This window comes from Micropterus salmoides, unplaced genomic scaffold, assembly GCF_014851395.1.
Source record: "Micropterus salmoides isolate LMB-PRFRI ecotype aquatic unplaced genomic scaffold, ASM1485139v1 Ms_hic_scaffold_8, whole genome shotgun sequence".
Lineage (NCBI taxonomy): Eukaryota > Metazoa > Chordata > Actinopteri > Centrarchiformes > Centrarchidae > Micropterus > Micropterus salmoides.
Window position 1 is genome coordinate 35,846,042 of NW_024044570.1, and position 21,031 is coordinate 35,867,072.

The 21,031-nt window shown below is 40.1% G+C and overlaps 2 protein-coding genes across 2 annotated transcripts in view; one reads left to right on the plus strand and one right to left on the minus strand.

Moving 5' to 3' along the window:
- Positions 1-1,171, minus strand: part of dnaaf4 (dynein axonemal assembly factor 4) — an 18,343-nt gene extending 17,172 nt beyond the window's left edge. The window contains exon 1 of the mRNA XM_038706707.1: positions 1,046-1,171. Coding sequence (XP_038562635.1) covers positions 1,046-1,114 — 69 coding nt within the window. The 5' untranslated portion in view covers positions 1,115-1,171. The remainder of the gene's footprint in view (positions 1-1,045) is intronic.
- LOC119894146 (aminopeptidase Ey-like) overlaps positions 1-20,796 on the plus strand; it is a 24,956-nt gene extending 4,160 nt beyond the window's left edge. The window contains exons 5-21 of the mRNA XM_038706704.1: positions 245-371; positions 1,482-1,636; positions 2,054-2,167; positions 2,272-2,415; positions 2,511-2,576; positions 5,900-5,965; positions 6,070-6,245; positions 6,557-6,633; positions 11,740-11,873; positions 12,010-12,065; positions 12,704-12,851; positions 12,968-13,059; positions 15,767-15,874; positions 15,954-16,121; positions 16,239-16,379; positions 17,956-18,037; positions 20,512-20,796. Of these exons, the coding sequence (XP_038562632.1) occupies positions 245-371; positions 1,482-1,636; positions 2,054-2,167; positions 2,272-2,415; positions 2,511-2,576; positions 5,900-5,965; positions 6,070-6,245; positions 6,557-6,633; positions 11,740-11,873; positions 12,010-12,065; positions 12,704-12,851; positions 12,968-13,059; positions 15,767-15,874; positions 15,954-16,121; positions 16,239-16,379; positions 17,956-18,037; positions 20,512-20,667 (2,010 nt within the window). The 3' untranslated portion in view covers positions 20,668-20,796. The remainder of the gene's footprint in view (positions 1-244; positions 372-1,481; positions 1,637-2,053; positions 2,168-2,271; positions 2,416-2,510; positions 2,577-5,899; positions 5,966-6,069; positions 6,246-6,556; positions 6,634-11,739; positions 11,874-12,009; positions 12,066-12,703; positions 12,852-12,967; positions 13,060-15,766; positions 15,875-15,953; positions 16,122-16,238; positions 16,380-17,955; positions 18,038-20,511) is intronic.
- The last annotated feature ends 235 nt before the right edge of the window (positions 20,797-21,031 follow it).

Consider the following 21,031-nt stretch of genomic DNA (forward strand, 5'->3'; position numbering starts at 1 on the left):
TCCATTCAAGTAAAACCAAAGTTTTGTTCTTGTTCTCTATTGAGCATAGTTTGGAGAGAGGCACACATACAAAAGCATGCTAAAGCCATAGGTGTAAGATTTGAAGATTTCTGACTCTGTCGCCATCCAGTGATAGTCATCCGAGAGGATTAGGCTGAAGCAACAATTTCAAAAGATTTTCAAGCTAACAGAAATGTGCATTATAAGACTGTGTTATGTGTTTTATTGTTTGACGTGGCTTTAGATCCGTATCTTCGCCCGGAAGCCTGCTATTGCTGCTGGGCAAGGAGAGTATGCCCTGAGCAAAACTGGACCCATCCTTAAGTTCTTTGAGAAATATTACAATTCCAAATACCCTCTACCGAAGTCTGGTAAGTCCACCACCACACATGATGATCTGGATATGAATGAGTTTGGTTTAAGACAAATACAGGTTTCCCTGAAAGAAAGTTTTGTGTTTGAAAAGCATTCGGAATAATTAATGTAAAAAGTATGTTTATTTGGAGACAAATATCGATTGCAGCGTTATTTGCCCTGAAAAACTTGTTTTGCCAGAGTCTCTGTTTCCTGAATCTCTACAGTGGAAATAGAGAGTTTAAAGTTAGCAAGAACCTTAGTCAGACTGACCACGACTATGGCTTAGGGGGTAGAGCGGGTCACCCACAAGGTTAGCGATCCCTGGCTCCTCCACTCTGCATGTTGAAGTCCTTGGGCAAGATCAGTGTATAAATGTGTGTGAATGATTACACAAGTACACACTTTCTCTGCATGTACAAAAAACAATGCACTTTTTTCTCTGAGGCAATGCTTTGAATTCATATTCTCCTTTCTGTGCGTACAGTATCTTTGTTAAATGTAACAAATGTGTTGTCTGAACACTTTTTCTTTTTCTGCTCCACGTGTATTTAGTACAAACGGTACACTTACCTAGGAATACATTGACATTACATGTAAGACTGATTTAACTGTTCCCTCAGTGGCAGGTCGTTTTTGCAATCACATTTATTGTCATCACATCCATTTTTATGGTTAACCTTGAACATACCTTCTTTTGTAGACGATAACACTGGCTGCCACCTCCAGTGAAACGGCTGTCAGCCATTTCGAAAACCATAGGAAAGGCTTGCCCTTCATTCTGTTTTTATTGTTCATTGATCCTGCAGTATCTTTCAGTTTTATGACTGGGCTTTGGGAACAGGATCTGGGAGGACCACATACAATGTCAATTATTAACAGATAAAGCTTGATAACTTTTATACACTCTTCCATGGCTCTTTCGTCAGCCAGTCTTTGTTGGCCTGCTAGTACAGTACATTCCCTTATTTTGTTATAGCACCCTCAAATCCCCAAATGTCTTTGTCTAGGCCATCCTTTCACCAGATCACATGTTTTAACACTGTGGTGTTAGTTTGTTTTGGTCAACTTAAAAGCAGTTTTTAGTACCACAGTAGTAACCACAAATAATCTCTTTCCTATTGCAGATCAGATCGCTTTGCCAGATTTTAATGCTGGAGCCATGGAGAACTGGGGTCTGATCACATACAGAGAGACAGCACTGCTCTACGATGAAGCGTTCTCCTCCAACTCCAACAAGGAGAGGATTGCTACAATTATTGCTCATGAGCTGGCTCACATGGTTAGGTTTTACCACTGCGATCTATATCAGTTCACAAATGTGGATTATAGGGTGATGACTGTTGTAACTCCTGATGTATATTGTGATTCACTCTTTAATCAGTTTAAGTATTGAAGAAAATATATTGGAATGTTTCTGCGTAACCTTGAAAGAGGTCAACGCAGGTTTCAAGTCAAGTCTCAAGTCTTTGAGAGACAGTTCATGTCCTGTGACAAGTCCTGTTAGGAAGCCAGCAGCATGTACGTCTCTGTAGGCTGACGACTAAAATAACATGGCATTGAATTGATTGAATTAGATTTTCCTTTCACAACTGTGTGGAGTGTTTGTAACATAGTTGAGACCAAGTCCTGTTAATGCATAATATTTAGATATTATTGCTATTATTCACACATTTTCACCGTGTGCTGTCCCTTTTAGTGGTTTGGTAATCTGGTGACCCTGAGGTGGTGGAATGACTTGTGGCTGAATGAAGGCTTCGCATCCTATGTCGAGTACCTGGGTGCAAACAATGCTGAACCAGACTGGAATGTGGTAAGGATTTCCCTTCCACCTCATGACCTCAGTAATATATGGAGAATGATGGTGACAGTGATGAGTGGAGTTTTGATCATACTGTTTTATTTGTCTCATAATAGACAGACCTTATTGTGCTCAGTGACATCCACAGGGTGTTTGCCATCGATGCCCTGGCCTCTTCTCACCCTCTGTCTTCTAAAGAAGAGGACGTCGAGAAACCATCACAGATCAGTGAGCTGTTTGATGCCATCTCATACAGCAAGGTAACCTTATGCATGCAAGCCTAAACAGCAGCAGGACATTTTCCTCAAGATCAAGCCACTGTTCCAACATTTAAAATGTGTTTTCTCATCCTCAGGGAGCATCTGTTCTAAGAATGTTATCAGATTTCCTAACTGAAGACGTCTTCACAATGGGAATCAGGGTAAGGACTTTTTCACAAGTCAAGAAATGCATAATTGGACCCAAGTGCAGACAGAAGCAGCAGGATGACAATTAGTAGTTTATTGATGCATCAAGGCTTACAGGCAAGCAGAGGTTTGGGCAACACGAACTAAAAACAGCCCAAATGAAAAAAACAATAACAAAGTAACTAGGACAAACTGACAGATTACTGGTGGAAGTTATATGTCCTACTGGGCAGATTAAGGGGAATAGGGAAGCAGGTGAGGGAAAGGTCAGGACTGAGTTCAGCCCCGACAAAAAGTAGCAAAATATTTATTTCAACAGAAACAGGGGTGCCTAGAACACCCTGTTGTGTAACATGCACACTGTTATTAACTGCCTTTTTAAAGGGGCTATATGTAAGTTTTTGATTTTAATAAATCAAATTTTCATTGCCTTATTGTCAATGGGCTCAAAACTCACTTAGAAATGAAGCACATGCCTGTTTTCTCCGTTGCTTGCATCAGCCACTATTCTGCTTTTAATGTGAGGTCTCCGGGTCGGATTCAACCCTGTGCGTGCTCCCGAGCCTCTCTCTGACTACAGCAACAACACGGCAGCTAACGACATGCAGTCCACTAGCACTATAAAACAACCGGCTCACAGCAAAACACAGGCTCCACGTAAGGATACAAAACAACAATAAAGGTTTATGTGCTGAAGCCCATCAGACCAAACAGGTTCAGATGATGTCGAGTAAGAACAAAGTGAGCATTAGTAAAGCTGGAGACACACAGAAAAAGTCATGTTAGCTCGCCGGCTAACGGCGAGCAGTTGCTAATGTTATCCGGTGCAAAGTTATATTGCTTTCCACATTAATTCACCAACTAACACCACCCATGTTACTATCCTGTGTACCACTGTTGATTTAGCCTGCAAGAAAGGATGTAACGGTAAAAAGCAAATGTGGAGCGATTTGTTTAATAACGTTAGCCTAAAGTGATGCAGCCAGGAGCAGCTAGCTAATGCTACAGTAGCTCGGACCTGCCGCTGTTTGCTATGTAACGTTCAGTTTAGGTTTATTGTGGTTTTACCAATACTCAGGTACACATCTTCTCCACCTATCTGTCGCTGTAACTAACGTGACCCACATAATATACAATACTGCAACTTCACAGCAACAACAGCCCAGAGGAAGAGCCATCCACTAACACTACAGTAAAGTTACTTACTGCGGTCTGACTGTTATAAAGTGTGACACAATCTCATTATAATATTCAGTCCAGCTCACTACCAGTTTCGTTATCATCCAATACATGTAGCTGTGCTGACATTGCTGAGCCTCCAGTGAAAGATTCACAGATAGTAAAGATAGTTACTGAAAGCAGCAGGCGAGCTAACGCTGTAGCACGTCGGCTAAATGAAGTAAAAGTACCGTGATCATGGATAAGTTCGACCTGCAGCTGATAAAACTATTACTGTAACGTTGCAGTGGGAGTTTACCTGAGTTTCCAGCTCTGTCTGTTCTCCCTGTCTGTCTATAGCCGCTGTCACTCTGCCTTTTTTCGGGAGTATTGTGCTGATATGCGGCTGGCTGCGCTGAATGAAAGGTACGGCGCCAGAGTTGATCTGCCTCTGAGCCGGAAAACGTTGTAAGAAACAGAGCCTGAACATGTCTGTGTGAAAAGCCACAGCCTGCATGTTGGTGTTCTTGCGTTCATTGCAAGATTTCTGTATGAAAGTGGTTGTGTTTCGGATTATGCTCGCTCATGAGTTCAAGAGAGGACGCGTACGAGCACACGCCTGTTTGCAATCTTAGAACCGCACCGCTAGTGGCTGCTGAAAACTACATAATGCCCCTTTAATATGGCTGCATTTATATACACTTTACAGCTGATTGGGTAACGCCTTTGACACACTCACCAAATGATAGAAAACATACCCCAAAGCGCACCCTTGCACACCATTTTGACGAAACATGTTCAACCTGGGAACCTTAAACTGGTGCAAAAGATTTTGAGATTGAACTTGGCCTAGACAACAGCAGGGCTGATGAGGGGAACGTGGGAACAGGTGAGGAGGTGGGCGGGGAAGGTCAGGTGACTAGGACCGGAGTAAATGGAGTTATTGCAGGGCAGATGAGGGAAGGTGAGTTATAAAGGAATTTCATCTGGCACTGCGATTATCCATTCAGCAGGTGGATTTTGTACAAACGTGGCACAAGAACAGCAACTTCATTTAGTAATTGTAATTAAATCAGCCAGCTTGTTGCTATTTGGTGGTGTAGCACCTGACCTTAGGTACATCTCATTTCTCTTATTTAACTTTTCCTCGATCCTTGCTTGAAGCGGAAGTTGTTCTGGTCCGCCATCTTGCAGGGCGTCTCAAAGCTTTTATCTGTGGAGGATCTCTGAGGGATCTCTGAGCTGCCATGAGTGAGAATCCACAAGAGCAGCCTCCACAGAAGTCTTTAAGTGGCTGACATGCTGCCTTATTGGATATCAGTTAATGCTGCTTATTGGGTTGATCTGATCCATTACAACATCACTGCCGTTTCATAATGGAATGAAGACACATAACAGATTAAGTTCCCAAGAAACACTTTTCTTTTCATCATTTATGCATTTTCCATTCAGTCACATGTGAGGCTGATAATTCCTGAGCATCGGCTTTGATTTGAGTTACGTCATTTAGCCTAATAAATCATTTCCAATGGTCAAAAGACCAATATCATATTCTGGGTTATTCAGTAATGAATGATAATAAAAAAGGAAGGACGTCTCATTTCTTATTTCCTCATTTCCTCTTTACCCGCATGGTTTTCTTACATCTCTCCACATCTCCGGTGGGAGGGACTAAGACACAAGGAAAAGACACAGGTTAGGGAACGTGGATAAAATTAAGAGAATTGAGATGACCCTCTTGTCACTTTCCACAAGGAAGCACTTAACTCAGCACAGCAGGGAGTGTGGGGAGAACGCAGGCGCAAAGCCAACAGGTGGATGCTAGCGTAGAGGCAGAGCTGTCAGGTGAGCGGTGTGGCAGCAAAAGAGTTAGCAGAGCACTGGTGGCTCAAGAACACCACCACAATTAAAAGGAAATATATTGTATATAGGGGAAGAGTTTGCCATGCCAGTGTGAGGTGAACTCAAGGGGTATGGATTGGGGTGGATTGTCTGAACTAGCTTGCAGACTTTGCTTCATTTACTGTTCATTAACTGAGATTTCATTGTTCTTTTTTTTGATCTACAATGCAAATTATTTGATTCAAGTCGTGGTTCAACACAGCATTTTGAAGAACCAACTCCAAGGCAAAACATACCAAACTAAAATATCTCTCTGTTTTCTTTGTCCACCCTGCAGAGCTACCTGAAAGAATTTGCATATGGGAATGCAATCTACACAGACTTATGGAAGCATCTGCAAACGGTATGTTCCTTTCTATGCACTCTTTAGATTTTACAATCAGCTAATATTTTAATCAAAAGGATCTCTACTACATGCCAACCTACTGTTACATGCTGCTTCCACAGGCTGTGAATAATAATGGCACTAAACTTCCCGACACTGTTAATAACATCATGAATACCTGGGTGCTGCAAATGGGCTTTCCTGTGGTTACCATAGATACCCAAACTGGGTCTGTATCCCAGGCTCACTTTCTCTTGGATCCAGAATCCAGTGGAGTCATAGCTCCATCTCCCTTCAAGTATGTACATTGCCTTTCTTTCATCCCTCCTCTGCCCTACACCCACAAATTATATATTTTTATGTAATACTAGTGCCGCTATTTACCAGTATGAATACAGTATTAATACTTTTACTATTACAAACTTTGGCTGCTACTCCCACTTATACGCGGCTGTGGCTCAGGAAATAGAGCGGGTTGGACGTCGGACGTCGGACGTTAATGCTTCATTTCAATGACATCATAATACAACTGTTATCCTAAAAGACAATATAGATAAAAAGCAAAAAGAAATAAGTGTAGATTTAATAATACAGTTATTTACCCTGCAGCTATAAATGGATTGTTCCAATCAAGTGGATGAAGACTGGAGTCATCCAGCCACCACAGTGGCTGAAGAATAAAACAGGTAGGACGCACAGACAATTTGATATTACTTCAAACTGACTGTTTAATAAGTGGTGAATGGAGAGAGAAAGTGTTTTTGGCAATAAATGCAAAGACACTACAAGCCAAGACAAATCAGGGATTTACAAATTCCTTGGTTGCAAGCAAGTATTTAAAGACTAAAGATAGAAAAATCTTGAGGATTTGACTAATGAAAACAGCTGTAGAAAATGCATAAGAGAACTTCCTAACGTAACCTAACCAAGAATAACAAACCTTTAACGCTTAGAGAAGCTAAGAAAAATACTCTAGAAGTGGGTATGCCTATTGATTATTCATTACTGAATTGTACTAATGTGTTTATAACGCAAATCCAGACATTACATTCGAAACAGAATGTAGTCTTGACGGTGAGATGCAGCCATATATTAGTATTAATAATAATATAGCCGCAAGCAGTAATGATGGGGTCCAAGCAGATTGCGAGCATCTGGATATCTGACAATAAGATATTTTCTATTTTCTTAAGATAATAATGGTCATCACTATATGCCGATGCTCTGTTGAAGTATACACAGTTGAAACCAGAAGTTTACATACACTATATAAAAAGACACATATGCTTTTTGCATTTACATACATTTCATTAGTATTTTGTACCATTGCCTTTAAACTGTATGACTTGGGTCAAACCTTTTGGATATCCTTCCACAAGCTTCTCATAATAGTTGGCAGAAATTTATGAATTTTTGTAATTGAACCAAGTTTGTTGGCCACCTTGCTCGCACATGCCTTTTCAGCTCTGCCCATAAATTTTCAATAGGATTGAGATCAGGGCTTTGTGATGGCCACTGCAAGACACTGACTTTGTTATCCTTAAGCCACTTTGTAACCAGTTTGGCAGTATGCTTCGTGTCATTGTCCATTTGGAAGACCCATTTGCGCCCAAGCTTTGACTTCCTGGCTGATGTCTTGAGATGTTGCTTCTACATTTCCACATAATGTTCTTAACTCATGATGCCACCTATTTTGTGAAGTGCACCAGTCCCTCCTGCAGCAAAACAACCCCACGACATGATGCTGCCACCCCCGTATTTCACAGTTGGGAGGGTGTTCTCAGGCTTGCAAGCTTCCCCCTCATACATAACGATGGTCATTATGGCCAAACAGTTCGATTTTAGTTTTGTCAGACCACAGGACATGTCTCCAGCAATTAAGGTCTTTGTCCCTGTGTGCAGAGTGGCCTTTTAGCCCATGTCAGTACAGTATTCGTTTCACTGTGGATAATGACACACTCTTACCAGCTCAGCCAGCATCTTCACAAGGTCTTTTGCTTTTGTTCTTGGGTTGATACGCACATTTCGGACCAAAGCACATCTCTGGGACACAGAACATGTCTCCTTCCTGAGCGGTAGGATGGCTGGACATTCCCATGGTGTTTATATTTGCTTATAATTGTTTGAACAGAGGCACCATCAGGCATCTGGAAATTGCACCCAAGGATGAACCAGACTTGTGCAAGTCCACAACTCTCTTCGTCTTGGCTGATTTCTTTTGACTTTCCCATGATGTTACACAAAGAAGCAGTGTGTTTCAGGTGTGCCTTAAAAAGCCTCCGCAGGTGTGTCTCTAATTAACTCAAATGTTGTCAATAAACCTATCAGAAGCTTCCCAATACATGACATCATTATCCGGGCTTTCCAAAATTATTTAAAGGCATAGTAATCTTAGTGTATGTAAACGTCTGACTTTGAAGAAAGTAATGAAAAATAGTCTAAAGAAATCCTCTCATTATTCTGGCATTTAGCAAATATAAATAATTTTGGTAATCCTAACGGAGCTAAAACAGGAAAAGTGATTGTCTGATTTCACGTCAGACAGTGAGGAAAAAAGCATATGTGTCTTGTAAGTGTATGTAAACTTCTGGTTTCAACTGTACATCTACTTTCAGAATCATTTGACAGAGCTTATTACTTTCGGTGAAGCTGTGTAGCGCCTAACTGCATTTGTTGCTATTTAATAAAAACCTTTTATAATAAGATTGATGTAGCAAAATGTATTTAACAACTTACAATCACGTCACGTCTGTAGGTGATCCTGATGATGAAGTTTCAGCGGTTTCTGACAAGATTCTGAGGAAAATATAACACGATTAATTCATTTTAAATAAATAAAATGATGAAATGATTTTGACTCTTAAGTCAAGCTGTTTTTATCATTCATTATTACAGCGTCACCTTGAGTTCAATGAGTGTCTTATGTGCCCGAGCAGTGGGTGGAATTTGCAATACACCTGCAAATTTTTGTGTGTCTAGGTTTTTGCTGCACAAACATAGTAAGCAGACAAAAACAATAAAAATAAATTTTCACAGGCCCAGAATGGAACATTTTCAACCCTGGACCTTTACATCCCCAGAGAAGGTCTCTTAATCAATCATGATCACATTTTATATATTTAGCTGAATTTCGTGCAAACCAAATTTTGGATGAATTCATACAGCCGATTACAAGATACAAACCTTTCGCTCGTGCGGTGCCCCCTAGTGGCAGTGGATAATTTTAGCAATGACCAGTGAAATCAGCTTAATGCACCATTCAGCAACTGAGATATTTGGTAAATATTATTGAAATATTTAGGATTCCCTATTCCATGATCTAAAGCTAAATTATCTTTAGTAAACTAGCAACTAGCATCAACCCCAATATCACAGGAAAAGTATTTTGTTTCACGTGGTGGTCAGATTGCCAGTGAAGTTGACCTGGAAGTGGGGAGGGAGGCAAGGGTGGATTCTCTGTGTGGACCATTTGGATGCGTTGGTCCCACTTGCAGTTTGGCCCGCTGGTTCCCTTTACTGAGCTCCCAAGAGCTCGTTCGTCTTCGACCATGGTTGCTCCTGCAAGGCAACTGGGCTTCAGTTGGTAGGCTCTCTCTGAAGAGCTCTCTCTGATCACATCTCACGCACCCACTTGGCTTGGTGTGCTGTAGCCGCGTTGGCTCTCAGATTTTAGTAAGCGCAAAGTTTGTTTCAGTTCTTCAGAGTCCGGCTGGCCGGGCTCACAGGCACAGTTGCCCCTGGCACCCCCCTGGCCAGAGCCATTAGGGAGAGAAGTCACAAAGAAGAATAAGCAGAAGAAGACCAAAGACTTGAAGAAATCTTGAATTGGGTTCAGAACCAAAACATTGGCCAACTTCCCAAAAGCCGACGAGGAGCAGGAGCTTATTATATATTATATATATTGATGTATGGAGATAGATCTGGCTATGTGAGACTGGGCCTCACAGCGCTATAACAAATTTATTCACGGGTTTTGATGAAACTGGATCATATCTGATGTCCTCTGGTTGCTCTGCCTCAACCATTATATCACCATTGTTGTTAGCGTTTACTTTAGCTTTCTAACTACTGCTAACGCTAGCTGCCGCTAGCTAGTTAGCTCAATCAGCCGTGCACCTAGCCGTCCTGTTAGCTGACTCTGGGTGGACTGGCAGCTTGGTGTTCTGAGGCTGTGTGGTGGTGTTTACACCTGAAGCGCTGGAGGAAGTCCTGAGCAGATCCATTGATTATGCCAAGTCAAACATCGTGTTTGCGCACACATTTCCTGAAAGACTGAGCAGGGGAAAAAGAGAGGGGATGTTTTTTTTCTCATAATTTGGTGTCTTTAGACACACTGGGGACACATTTATGTTGAAAAGACATCTTAAAGTGCATTTTGCATTAAATATGTGATCTTTAATACTTCTACATCTACTGGATTAAAATGGAGGTCCCGCCTTTACCAGATTAATCATATGGTGAATCACTGTATTCTTACCAAACTATGGGTTAGACCACCAGTCCTTCTGTAATGTTCTGCTGAGGATGATGTCAACTGTTTGCCAAATAAAGACTTGAAGGTCCAGTGTGTAATATTTCTGAGGATCTATTGACAGAAATCATTCAATATAAGATCCATAACTATGTTTTCAGTGGTGTGTAAAGACCTTATATAATGAACCATTATGTTTTTACTACCTTGGAATGAGCCATTTCTATCTACATAACCGTGGTTCCTCTTACATGGACGTTGCCATGTTCCTACAGTAGCCCAAACGGACAAAAAGAGCTACAGAGGCAGTTTCTACATTCTTGTTGTTGTTGTTGTTGTTGTTGTTGTTCTTCTTCTTCTTCTTCTTCTTCTTCTTGTTCTGTTAGCGTAACATTTGAAGTTGTTAGTATGGCGTTCGGGTAGCTCAGAACTCATATTGAAGGCCTCTCACCTAGAAGAGTGTGTTCAGTTCTAAGTTGGGACAAACTTTTTTGTTCTCGCTTGATTTGATTTTGCAGCGAATGTTTCTCACATCACGGCATGTGCTGCAGTATTTATAAACGCCATTTCATTTCCTCAGTGTCTCCAGCCAGAGGACATTTAGGGATATTACGTTTTCTGACAGCTCTTTCAGAAGTGTGTCAAGCAGGCTACAAACTCTTTTAATATAGTTCAGAATTTTTCAAACTAAAAGCTCAGTTCAACTCCAAATAAAGCATTACAGCAAACAAGCTTTTGTAGGCAAAACCGCTAAAGAGGAAGTGATTATGTGAGTAACTGTTGCTGTCATGACTGAGATGTATTTCATCAAAGCACCATAATCTGGCTGTGGGCCAGATATTATTTCTAGTGGGCAGTTTTAGCAACAGTCCATAATTACAGACTTTGGTGCAGAAAGTGTGTTTCACACTCTTGGCTTACATTTTCCATGTTATCATCAGTCAGTGGCCAAGTTACAATAATATATGCTTTTACTGAATATTTAAGTAAACATAATTTCTTAATATATCTATGTCAAGAAACCTCTTTTCTGGTCTGGTTACACTCTGCTGTCTCAAAAGATGACAACTTTTGTCCTGTGTCAGCCACTGTAGCTGTCCTACGCTCTTTGAAAGGGCAGGGGGCAGTGTTAGACTGCCATTCGCAACCTCGCCGCTAGATGCCACTAAATCTTACACACCGAACCTTTAAGATTTCAGTGGCTGAGTTTGCAGGAAATCACCTTCAGAAGACAAATAATAACCAAACATTGACACTGTTAAAAGAATGAAATTTATTTGGTATTTATCATGACTAACTCTGACCTCCCTTTCTTCTGTAGCCACAATGGATGTGATGAAGACAACAGGGAATGACTGGGTGCTGGCCAACCACAACATGGTGGGTTACTACAGAGTCAACTATAACCAGGCCAACTGGGACAGACTCCTTAATATTCTGAGCACCAATCATCAGGTAAGACACTGCTGTCTGATGCATGCTGATATTACCTGCACATTTAGAATAATGTGTGACCTCTGCAGTTATACGCAGATTATAGACATGTGTCTTTAGTTGTAGTAACAGGGATATAATTTTTTTGTTTTCTAAGCTTATTCCAGTGATCAACAGAGCTCAGTTGGTGGATGATGCCTTCAACCTGGCCAGGTAAATTTGCTAATACAGGACCATATATAGATGATGTCATTACTGAAGTACATGTAGAAAAAAATACTCTGAGGGTTGCAAATTGCAACGAAGCTGTTGTTCAGACTTCAGTGTGTGTTCATGTGCTCTTAAGTCAGAATGTGTAATCAACATGGACGCTACTTCAAATATGTCTTTTCTTACTTCTAATAAACCAGTCGACAAATACTACTCCTGCTAAGATTACTTCTCCTCCTTCTTTGTACGTACTGAACGTAGTGATGAAACGCGCGCTGTAGAGACTTTTGTCCATTTGGGCTACAGTAGAAACATGGTGGCACAATATGGCAACATCCATGTAAGAGGACCCGCGGTGTGTATGTATATATACATAGAAATGGCTCATTCTAAGGTAATAAAAAAATAACAGTTCATTATGTAAGGGATTTATACACCACTGAAAACATAGTTATGGATCTTATATTGCATTTTTGACAATAGATCCTCCAGGCAGCAATATCCTCTTTGTTACATAAATGAGCAGGGTTGATAAAATATTTAAAGGTAAAATTGAGAACACTCAAGACTGATAATGATCAATATGTAGATACATAAGAAATCCCATTCATTTAATCTTTCACAATCTTGTAACCCCAAAGAGCAAAGATCATCTCTACAGAACTGGCCCTCAGTACCACCAAGTACCTGAACAATGAAAGAGATTATATCCCCTGGCAGTCTGCCCTGAACAACCTGGACTTCTTTTACCTCATGTTTGACCGCAGCGAGGTTTATGGTCCCATGCAGGTGTGTTCTTTCAGCCAAACATATCAGCATAAAAATCAAGAGCCAAAACATAAATAAATTACTTGTTATATTTTGTGGGATTATCGTATGTTTTGCTCTGTCTTCCTTCTTTATAGAATTACCTGAGGAAACAGGTCACCCCTCTGTTTGAATACTACAAGAAAATGACTGACAACTGGAGCAGAGTACCTGTTGGACACATGGACCAGTAAGTAAAGAGAGATACGTGGGCATATTCTGTTCTGGAGATCATACTTTTTTAAGAAAAGCAAGAACAAGTATAACATTTGCATATTAGTGATATAATAATTAAAGAACAGTGTTACTTTTTATATACAGTTTATTTGTCTTAACAGTTGAGCCTCTCCATGTGTTTAAAAGCAAAAGTGAACAGCATTATGGGTACATTTTGTGTTTGTATACCATTGATCATACCATTGATCACCTAAAGATCATTACCTTTTGTGGGTAATGGACCTTGGCCCCATGTCCCCAAAGCAAGTTAAGATTACGATGATATTTGACCCATTACAAGTCAACAATGTGCTCTTTTAATTGTTTGGTTGCCCCAAGCAGTTGCTTGCTAGGGGTCATTAAAGAGGTGGTATTATGCTTTATGTCTTTCCCCCTCTCCTTTTATTGAGTTATATATCTTTTTGTGCATGTAACAGGTTTGCAAAGTGAAAAGGCCCAGTCCAAAGGGAGTTCCCATCTCCCACAGAAAACTCTTTCATCCCTGCGATGTCACAGGGATGAAAGCAAAATGCGCGTCATTTAATGCTTGCCAAGCAGCTACTCCGACACGCCCTCAAAAACACCGGGGGAAAAACAGTGAGCTGCAGCACACAGCTCTCCTCTCCCTACCAAACACTAGCTACCCTCCAGGCAGTCAGTGGACATAAAGTTGTTCCTGTGATGTAGAGACAGAGCTCAGTTAAAACTTTATGGATGAAAGATACTTTTGTTACAGATTAATAACTCACCACTCTGAAACTCTCGCTCCAGTCCATGTTGCCAAGCTGGTATGGGGAACATATACAGCTGAAACGAACCCGTGTTTACCGGCTTCTCACTGACTCTCTGCTTCTGATTGGCTAGTAGTGCTTAACTAGGAACTGCACATGTGCAACTCCCAACAAAGATCATTTAGAGACTAGATGTTTCACTCCATAGCTAAAACGAAGCCTTCAACACAGGGTGAAAAGAGGAGCTGCAGCAATGTGCAGTATGACAAAAATATGGTGTTTTTTGAAAATTGTAAATGTAAACCTGTTCTGGTACAACCCCTAAAGAAGAGTTTGAACCTGAAAATGAACACAATGCCACCTCTTTAAAGGGGTTCCAGGGTTACCCAGCAAAAAAGAAAATTATTTTCATTATCATTCCATCCATAATTAACACAGTGACAGAACTGTGACTGTGTCTGTGACTATTTTGGTCATGGGTTTCATTTACTTTCTGTAATAGAACTCTTATCAGATGGGCAATCCTGGGACAAATGTTTGTCAAATGGGGGCCCATGGTCTAATTTGTGTCAGTTTAGTAGCCCTTGATGTGAAAATGATTGAGAAACACTGGCTTATTATGCAATGGTAAAATCCACACTTGAGATCATCTTAGCATTAGTGTTTAGGATCCTTGTTACAATGTGTAAGGAAATGTGGCCAATGTTTTTAATGACATTAAAGGGGCACAGTGCACTTAACGCTCATCTCAATATTTCAACATAATGTTTTTTAGTCTGCAATTGAAATAAATTACTAATATTACCTCATAAAATAATAACCTTTCAGATATTGTAACATATCTTCTTGCTGCAGTATTAAAGGTCATGAGCTCTTGGGCTCAACAACAAGTTGTTCAGCCCAAGCTCACTGTGTTATTTTATTTTTTGGATGGGAACTGCTGAGTTGTCTGTACTACATATAATCAATTTTGTATACTTATAATTTTCCAACCTTGTTAGCGTTATTTTTGTAATGTTAGTCCATTGCAAAAGCCCTGGTTTGGCCAACAGTCGCTGTCTACATGTATACATGTTTTCCGAACTGGCTAGCTGGCAGACACATTTCCACTGGCTTTTAGTAGTCAGATGAATGATCTAGAATAGCTATAACTAGCCCCATTAAGGTGACTGCCATTGCAGTACACACATTCATACACTAAATAGCAGAGGCTAAGGTGCCACCTGCCATCAGAAACGGATAAACATTCTCTACCCCCTGAGCCACAGCTGCCCTTCTTTGCCACCAAGTTGTTACTTTTGCTCCCTCTAAAGCACTGCGCAAACACCCCTGTTTTACTCAGTCATTATTCATATTTTTCTGGGATCCTGTTATAGTTTAGCACTTTTTGCACATTTCTTGAAATGATGCCTCTTTTTCTCAAACTCTAAACACAAACACAAACACACACACACACACACACACACACACAAACACACAGTCCGACACACTGGTGAGATAAATTCAAAACAATACTACAAAAACTGGTTATTGGTAATGTTGCTTGTGGTTCTCCCCCTCAGAAACCTTTTCACATGATGAACACAACAAATGTAAACATGTGGACATTTTTTATTTTGCCAAACAATAGCAAATGCTTTTTCTGCCCCAGCATCCTGTCTTTGGTCTGGGACAGACCTCCTCTTCTTTGTCCTCTCCCTACTGCTCTTCCTCCTCCTCCTGCTCTCAGGTGTCCTCCACCTCTTCCTTCACATCTCTCTGGATCCCTTATTCCAAAACTGAATGATGTTATCCATCTATTAAAGGTGCTGATTGGTGTGTGATCCGTCATGACTCTTTGTCTTTTTCTCCTGCAGTTTTTGTCTTTTCAGTGCTGTTTGCTGCTTTTGTTCAGCTGGTTGTCTCCTCTTGTCCCCCCCTTTTTTTTGATCGTGTTTATCCTTTCCACAGGTATAATCAGGTAAATGCTATCAGTCTGGCTTGCAGGACAGGCCTCGAGGAATGCCTAAATTTGACCAAGACATTGTTCAGTCAATGGAAGGACACTAACATCAACCAGTGAGTGTGTAACTTATTTACTGCCCACTATCTGTCCATCATCACAATCCTGAACTTTAAAGATGTCCTCATTGTTCAGGATCCACCCCAACCTGCGTTCCACTGTGTACTGTAACGCCATCGCAGCAGGCGGCACTGAAGAGTGGGACTTTGCTTGGTCACAGTTTAATTCCACAACGGTTGCTACTGAAGCTGAAAAACTTCGCTCTGCCCTGGCCTGCACGAAGCAGCCCTGGCTGCTCAACAGGTCTGCTCACAGACAGCACTGTCAATACTGTTACACAGCACTACAATGTATAAATGACGATTACTGACAAATATAAACATATTCACTCTGCCCGCTGTTCTGCTTGCACCTTTTCAGGTACCTGGAGTACACTCTGAATCCAAGCATGATCCGAAAGCAGGATGCCACCTCCACCATTGTCTACATTGCCAACAATGTGGTTGGACAGTCTCTGGCATGGGACTTTGTCAGGTCTCAGTGGTCACATATTTTCACTCAGTGAGTACAACACAATACATTTTAGTTGCTAACATCACTACATTCCAATGAAACATGAAAGAAGGCACCAGATTTGTGGTCCATAACAATAAGTTTTTCAAATAGAAGTCTGCTTAGCATTGCAGTCTCTCTGCAACATCATACTTTAGGAGGTGCTAAAATGGGCTTTACAGTTCTAAGTAAAAGGTTTTTAAAAATGCAGATATATGGTGAGTTAGGTATGACATCCCTTAACCCCTCATAGACCATTCAGGCCTTCTCTTGACAGACATGCCACGGGTGCTGAGTATAGTTACACTACAGCTGTTCATGTTATTCAAATGTAGATTTTTTTCATCATTTTATCATTGACAAATATAGCTAGTGCAACAAGCAATTATCTTTACCTAATTTATCTCTGTTTTCACTGCACACACACCATAAAGTAAAGATCTTTGACGGATTGCGATAGGGTTATTTGGTCTGACTTCAAGTCTCTGGCAGCTGTCTGGGTCTGACCTGTAGAAACACGGCCATTCCATTATATTTTATCTCAAATAAAATACAGATATAGATAGAATTTAATGTGGTATTATTGCCAAATAAATATACACATGTACACTAGAGATAACAGTTTTATAATTGAGCTTCTTTCATGAGTTTGTAAAGTTAGACTATAAGGAAACAAGTGACAAAGTAAAGAGGGAACCAGTTTCAGAGCATGTTGGTTACTGCAGTCTTAATGAGGACTTTAGTGAAGCTCTTAATGCAATGCAGTATTTACTGTGTTCTTATCCCCCCCCCAACTATCTTCCAATTACAATTATAAAAATTCTGTAGAATATTAAAACATAAACTGGCTTCCATCCTTGCAGCAGTGCAAGGAAGCCATTTTACCATCTCACAGGAAATTTTTATTACGTGTATATATTTTGAGTATTTGGGGTTGAACCACCTTGATTTAAGATATACTTGAGCCCTTGAGGTTTACTAGTAGACAGTATTCTTGTTTCTATATTTCTTTGCACATTGTTTATTCTATATTGTGGTTGTAAGCCCATTTTAAAAAAGTATTGTGAATTTATAGTAGTAGTTCGTTAATACAAATTCTCACTCTCTTGCCATTCTAAATAAAAGCAGAAAACAAGTTAATTCTTTAACCTTATCAAAGTGGAGTGGGAGAGTACTGATCAAATAAATTAGCGCTTTTCATAAAGAGCAGGTCTAGACCGTATTATTTACAGAAACCCAACAGTTCCCACTAAGAGCAGCACTAGGCGACAGAGGCAAGGAAAAACTTCCTTTTAAGAGGCAGAACCATGGCTCAGGGTGGGCGGCCATCTGCCTCGACCGGTTGGGGGTGAGAGAGAGAGACAGAGAGAGAATTCTGAGATCTGAATTTAAAGTGATACCCAAATACTTAATGCCATCTTGAGAGCGCTTGAAAGGCAATTGCTGTAGATATTCTTTATTGCAGGATTTATTCAGTGGCATTGCTTCAGATTTTTCACAAATGATTTTATAGCCTGATAATTGCCTATTAATCTGTATAGAAAGGACCCTGATAATCCTGTTTTGGCTTTGTTTTCACTCACAGGTATGGTGGTGGATCATTCTCCTTTTCCAACCTGATCAACGGAATCACCAAGCGCTTCTCAACTGAATTTGAGCTTCAACAGGTTAGCTATTCTTTTTGTCCACAATGTTCATAATGAATGAAAAAAGAGTTTTGTCCAGTTTTATCCACTGTCAAACATATTAATATCTCTTCTTTTAGATATTTTATGTTTTAAGCGTCATTCCAGATTGTGGTTTGCCCTTGGTTAATTTCTTATGCTGTTCTATCAGATGTAGATAACAGCAGGTGGGAACAAGTCCCACGTCTTTCTTTAGTCTCAAGGCACCAGTTTAAAGTCTGAAATGTAACAAGCTGTATTGCTTTTGTGGCATTTTTTCAAGTCCAGGTCCCTCCAACAGCAACTGTCAATCATGTCACAACTGTAACTACAACATTTGTGGAAGAAATTTTTAGAGTTTGACGGAGGTGTGGTGCGTATCCCAGGAGCACAGGCGTGTACAGAATCATACGTGGCCACAAGATTTTCTCAATTAATTGATCGCTGAGTAAAATGTCACAAAATACTGAAAAATACCAATCACCAGTGCCCAGGTGGTATGATCAAATTACTTGTTTTGTCTGACAGAAACTCTCAATTTTAAAGATATTCAGTTTCCTGTAAGACACGACAAAGAAGCAAATCCTAATTGAAAAACTGGAATAAGGGGATGTTTGGCAGTTTTGCTTGAGAAATGACAGATCGATAATCAAAATAATTGACAATTATTATTCTGTCAATTGACTAATTGCCTAATAGTTTGGCTGCTTAGCTTCGATTAGGATTTAAGGAAGAAAACAAACAGGATTGTTTTAGAATGATATCGCCTTATCGTTCTAATAACGCTATACACTTATTGTGTGTGTGAGTGTATGTGGGCTACCTGCCTGCCTCATAACATAATCTTCGACAAATTTGACTTTTGACGTGGTCTGATGGACTTGATGGGCCATAAAACTTGCTAAAGTGGATTGCAACCACATTAAAGAATTTTGTACATAAACCGAGGTTTGTGCCTGGTTTTTGTGCGTTCACATTATTAATACATCTGGCCCCTGGTCTCATACCACAGACTGTATAAAAGAAGTGGACGTAGCCACCGTACCGTCACCCATTGGTTTGTTGAATACCATCTTGAAGCCTCGAGTTTGGCATTTTGGCCGTCGCCATTTTGGGTTGTTTGGAATCAGAAGGGGCCATACTGGGACGAGAGGATGGAGTTAGCTAGCTTGGTTAGTAAGGTGCATCCGTAATTCACGTTAATTCTGATATTAATTGGGATGCTAATACTAGAAAAACAGCTGACTCCTTAGAGTTAGGGCTGCAGCTCTCGATTATTTTAGTAATCAAGTATTCTACAGATTATTTCATTAGTTCATCGAGTAATTGAATAAGAAATACTTTTGTTTGGCACCCCCAGTACTGGGATCAGCTGTGTAACTCATCACTGTAACGTGACAACCCAAACTCACAGACTAACCAATCGGAGAACGATTACAACAAACACGTTTATGCATTTACACTCTGATCACAAAACCTTACACCCAAAAATTCTTGCCAACTCTTTTAAAAATGGTGTTTTTGCATCAATACAGTGCACACAAACGTCTTTGAGTTAGCACACAAAGCAGCAACTACGCACTGATAGTAAAAATGTAATAGCAGAATAATAGTAAAAACACTTGTGGCTTTTGCGTTTTCTGTGTGCAGGGCAGAGCAGTTTGCAATAAAGTTTTGTCATGCGTCAAATAGTTATATAGACTAAACAAAGCATTGATGCAAAGAATTTAATCACTTATTAGTAAGTTAACTAGTAAGTTACTAGAGTCTCTCAATGACTCGTTTCAGCCCTACTTGGAGTGTCTTTTAGTACAATCAAACTCCAACACCAACAGCACCCAAAAACAAGTTCATGGCTAGTCAGATGTACACAGTGCAGTGCTTACGATTCGCCTTGGAAGCGACCGTACCCTAAAGCATACCCTGCCTCATCGTCTATTTTCCTGTAAATTGGACCATACTTTACTAAATGAACATCATGCTTTGTTGAAGAATATTTGAAACTAGCAATGAGACCATAAACTCATTAGGAAAGTGTTTACTGAGGTGATAAATCAGCTGAGAAGAAGGGTCATTTTGTCATTGACTCTAATGCATTCAGTGTTCTTTTTGAAACCAGCCCCCTGCTTAGGGTTATTTGTTGGAATTTAGTGTGGAGTAAAAATATTGTGGCACTTAAGCCCTTCATCAGTCACACAGCTGGAGCCTGGTCACGGTTTACAAATTCGGTGGTTGTAAACCAATTTATTTAGGAACTCTGTATTAAAAATTTTGTCCATTTACATGTATTACAGTGACACATTTGGGGATTGTGTAGGGTGTCCAAGAAAAATATAAATAAGGCTGGGGAAGGTATAAGATTCACCCCCGTCCTCAACATTCAGTGTTTCTCTGTTATTTGTTGCTACATGACTTTTAGATGGCTGTATCACCTCTCTAAACAAGATACTCATTTTATGTATTGTTTGTTATGACAGCTGAAGCAGTTCAAGGCAGATAATGCAGAGATCGGTTTCGGCTCTGGGACCCTGGCACTGGATCAGTCCATTGAGAGAACCAACGGCAACATAAAATGGATCAAAGAGAATAAGCAGAATGTTCTGAATTGGTTCAAAGCTGAAACTAAATCCTAATAATGCCCTATACTAAGCCTGTATTTACTTGTACTTCATGTAATTTAAAAATGCATTGTCCTGAAAAATAGATTTATACATAATATGATCATCCTTTAAAAATAAATTGAGACCCAAATTTGCCTGCTGCGCCTTTGTTGTACCTCAGTTTGTTTGAGAAGAAGGGAATTGCAATGTACTGTAAAACTTTAATTAATAGCCTGGGCTTTTATTTGCTTAAAACACTGAACTTACCTTGCCTAAATTTGGGAAAGGCCTTTAATTTTTTTAATGTTTTACAATGCCGATAAATCTGAATGAATAATACTTTGGTGTTCATTGTTTCCGTAAAATGACCATAACGATTGAATTGTGGAGAAGCTAA